At 38.8% G+C, this 3,614-nt stretch overlaps 1 protein-coding gene across 1 annotated transcript in view; it reads right to left on the bottom strand.

The window, feature by feature from the left end:
• LOC106815004 (WD repeat-containing protein 76-like) overlaps positions 1–2,812 on the bottom strand; it is a gene marked incomplete at its 5' end in the record, with an annotated part of 8,495 nt that extends 5,683 nt beyond the window's left edge. Inside the window, 3 exons of the mRNA XM_014819410.1 lie at positions 163–292; positions 1,865–1,944; positions 2,591–2,812. Coding sequence (XP_014674896.1) covers positions 163–292; positions 1,865–1,944; positions 2,591–2,812 — 432 coding nt within the window. The remainder of the gene's footprint in view (positions 1–162; positions 293–1,864; positions 1,945–2,590) is intronic.
• Between the last annotated feature and the right edge of the window lie 802 nt (positions 2,813–3,614).

Here is a 3,614-nt window from a genome sequence, read left to right as displayed (position 1 = left end):
CGGCGAGCCTGCTCTGAACGCGAACTAGTTAGTATACTGCAAATTTTTCAGGATCACACGGACTCCTGGCATAGTCAAATCAGGAAGTCCGGCAGTGACAAATCCAGGGTATTGACTCCGGACTTCCGTTAATTTCGCACCCTGCTTATGCAAATGACTTACATGTTCATCGACCAACGGTTCATTCAGTTGGTAATTAGGGCTCCATCCTGGTCTATCAGGCAGCTTTTCCCCCACTGGGTTCATTCCAGCTATGCGCAAGCTTGTTCTTCGTATAACAGGTGATTTTGGCCTGTACAGCAAACATAATATTAATAATAATTAATAATTAATAATACATACTAATATCAGCATTTCAGATTATATTCTGTGTGCAGTGCATGGTAATTTGAATAATTATATTGATATAAAAAATCAGAATATTTCAGTATCAAACAATTATTGTTAATTAACATTATTTTAATTAGTTTTTACAAATATTAGTTAGATTTAATTATACATCTTCCTGTATTAAAATTACACCAAGGGAATAATTTTCCCGTAGTCGCAGTCGCAATCGCGATGTATTTCCAGCCATTTGCTACGGTCATATGTTTATGAACTCGCAGTTGTCGATGTCCAGCCCATGCGAGATAAACGGAACATTACAGTTTACAATTTTACTTTATCTCATGGGCTGCTTTGCCGGCGCAATGAATGCCACGTGTACGGCCGATTAATTGATTTGTTAACCACCACGCCAACGAGACTTTTAACAATCAGCACTCCCCCCTCCCCCCTAAAACATCAAATCATAAGCCCGCCCCCAGGCAACGATATCCAGCCACGCTGTGGCTGCGGCTGCAGCCGCTCTCGTCGGCCTGCTTCTTACGCGATCCCTTCTGATAATATAAAATGAGGATTGCGGGTCCGAGGAGTCAGATATCACGCCCTTGCACAATCGATAAATTGATAATGACGTAAGGAACCAACACTTTGATTAAGTTCTAGACAATTATTAATTCCTCACACTGGCGAGTCACTTATGCGCTTTCACATCGCGCCGGCCCGATATTATTTTCACTCGACATTCTGGCGAGCGCCACGAGTGCCAAACTGCCCACGCTGTTTAAACGCGCCGGGTCAGCCGTGCAGAATCGCTAGTTTGTCCTAGTCTAAGCTACTGGTGCCTGTTCAGCAGGCAGACACGATAAACGCCAAGCATGCAACTGGCCGTGTGTATAAATTGCAACTGTATTGTCTGAAAAAAATTGCTATATATAAATTATCCAGATTGCATCAAAATTTATTTTTGTATAGCACATTGCTATTGCAAATTTTTGCTGGAAATTGTTTCCCTGTACACACTTATTTTACTCACATGACAGATCATGGATATATTATTTTTAAAAGAATTGATAATTGCACATATAATGGCTCTGCTCACCAGACTCCAGTAACTTTATGAATATAAATAGAAATCATAAAAGTGTTGCTACGAATTTAAAGGTAATATGGCTTTGTACATGAATGAACAATTCAGCCATGTGATGTTGATAAACAAATTCTTATCTGAACTTATACAGACACTGAGACAGAAGATGGATCCTGTTAACAAATACAATATATAATTATATATATAGGTATATGGGGATATATATAGAGTAGTAGTCCTATTCAAAGTTAATTATATACCGGTATAGTAGTAATATAAATAATTTAAATCCTATTTTTAAAATTACATTTATATGCAATACTACAATTATGAAATCAAACACTATTCTAAATATTTTATCACAAATGTTAGCCTATATTAGTATATAAAAAATCAGCATATAGATAAACATTTAAAATAAGATAGCAAATATAAGAACATATAATGTACCTCAATTTCTTTGGTTTCAGACCAAATTGTTGAGGTTTTGGTACCTTTTTTGGTAGTAAATATTTCCTTCCTTCCTGCACCTAAAAGTTAGTTTATATTCCAGCCACTGAACAATTACATATCTTGGGAGCAGAGAACAATGAACAAAAATGTCGCCTTTTCACATGGCGCCCAAAACAAAGATTGCAGAACTGAGAGGTAGAGGAGCCGTAGGGTGTGGAGAGGGAGGTGGAGGAGCCAGTAAAATATTAAGTCATCCACTATTTTACGCAGTTCGCTGTTTTTGGCCCCCTTGTTAAAAATTCCTGGCTACGCCACTGTTTTTGGGTGTTTTCTGATCATATTATTATGTGATTGAAAATAGGAGATTTGGGGATATTTTTTGGGACAACCAAAAATTGTTGCGGACAACACGATTTGATTGACATTTTTTCTCTTATTTCGAGCACTGGAAGGGAAATATGATCAAGGTCAAATAAAGGTCGTAGTGACCTGGTTTTGGTACGCGGCGCACCTTCTCCCCAAGATGTGTAAGTAGACTATGTTTGGTGACGCTAGGTCAATTAGGGGTCGAGTTATAGAGCGGAAGGGAAAGTATCTGCGGCGGCGGCTGGACAGACATGAAATCATAGTATACCCGCCGACTTCGTCGCGGGGGATACAATAAAACAACGTTTTATGTTAGTAGAACTTTAAGTCATGTAGTTTTTGAATGGATGAACCTACATCTGTTATTCCTAGCTTACGCAGGACATTCATTTTGTCGTTGATGTTCTTCTGTATCAGGGCTTCGTAAGCGCCTAGTTTTACTCCACCGAGCAACTGCTCACAGCCATTGTCATCACTGTCCTCATCATCAACTTGGTACTTCGTTGCTTCATCTTCATGTGTAGAGCGTCGTGTACGGCTGGTTGCTGGAGGGGATGGTATTGGACACATCACCTCTTCCTGAAGATGGTAATAAGGAATTTACATAGAAATTGATATATATGAAACATTTCATGTGTATTACATTGCTTATATGTATATGCTATGTGTTTGCCCTCTGTCATATCTTTGTATAAAGGTGAATTTAATTGGTGTGCGGGATTTATCAACTTCGATCGTCTCTCTCCATCTTCGGTATAATCGCAATTGCACTTTAAAGACTAATCCTCACGAGGTTACAAGCAGATTGTAGTAATCACGTACACTCAATAATGAGTAGTACTGGCTCAGGCAGCCCAAGCGTAGTTTAGTACCCCAAATTAGTGTAGCACATGCGAAAACATATATTGCGTGGGTCACAAACTATCCTTGATCTGCTCAAGCTAGTCAGTAGTGCAGATGGAGTCGTTGTCGTATCAGGTACTACAGATATGTACCCGAGGTAGTTTTAGGTTGTTTAGTATTATGTTTATATTTTGATATGAAGTATGTTTAGTGTTGAGTTCCAGGAGGTTTCAGCTTGTGGGCGTTAATTAGACACAGAATAATGCGAGGACAAAAGCCTTGAAGTTAACAGAAACCAGCCATGTTTATCTTAGTTCCCTCAACGCTCCATTAGGGTGGCAGCACATGCCAGTGCTATAACTTGTTGACCAAAACTAGATTAATTATGATCAATACAACATACCCCATTTTAGATGAAAAATAAACTAATAATGCAGCCTGCTTGCAGATATGAATTCCGCATACAGTCCGAAATTATCCGAAAGATGCATTCCATGGACAAAGATTATATAATACCGCTATACAATTGAATGGCTAT

This window comes from Priapulus caudatus, unplaced genomic scaffold (assembly GCF_000485595.1).
Source record: "Priapulus caudatus unplaced genomic scaffold, Priapulus_caudatus-5.0.1 Scaffold28, whole genome shotgun sequence".
NCBI classification, from domain to species: domain Eukaryota; kingdom Metazoa; phylum Priapulida; class Priapulimorpha; order Priapulimorphida; family Priapulidae; genus Priapulus; species Priapulus caudatus.
Note: the sequence above shows the minus strand (reverse complement) of the source record. Positions and strands in the feature narration are given on the sequence as shown.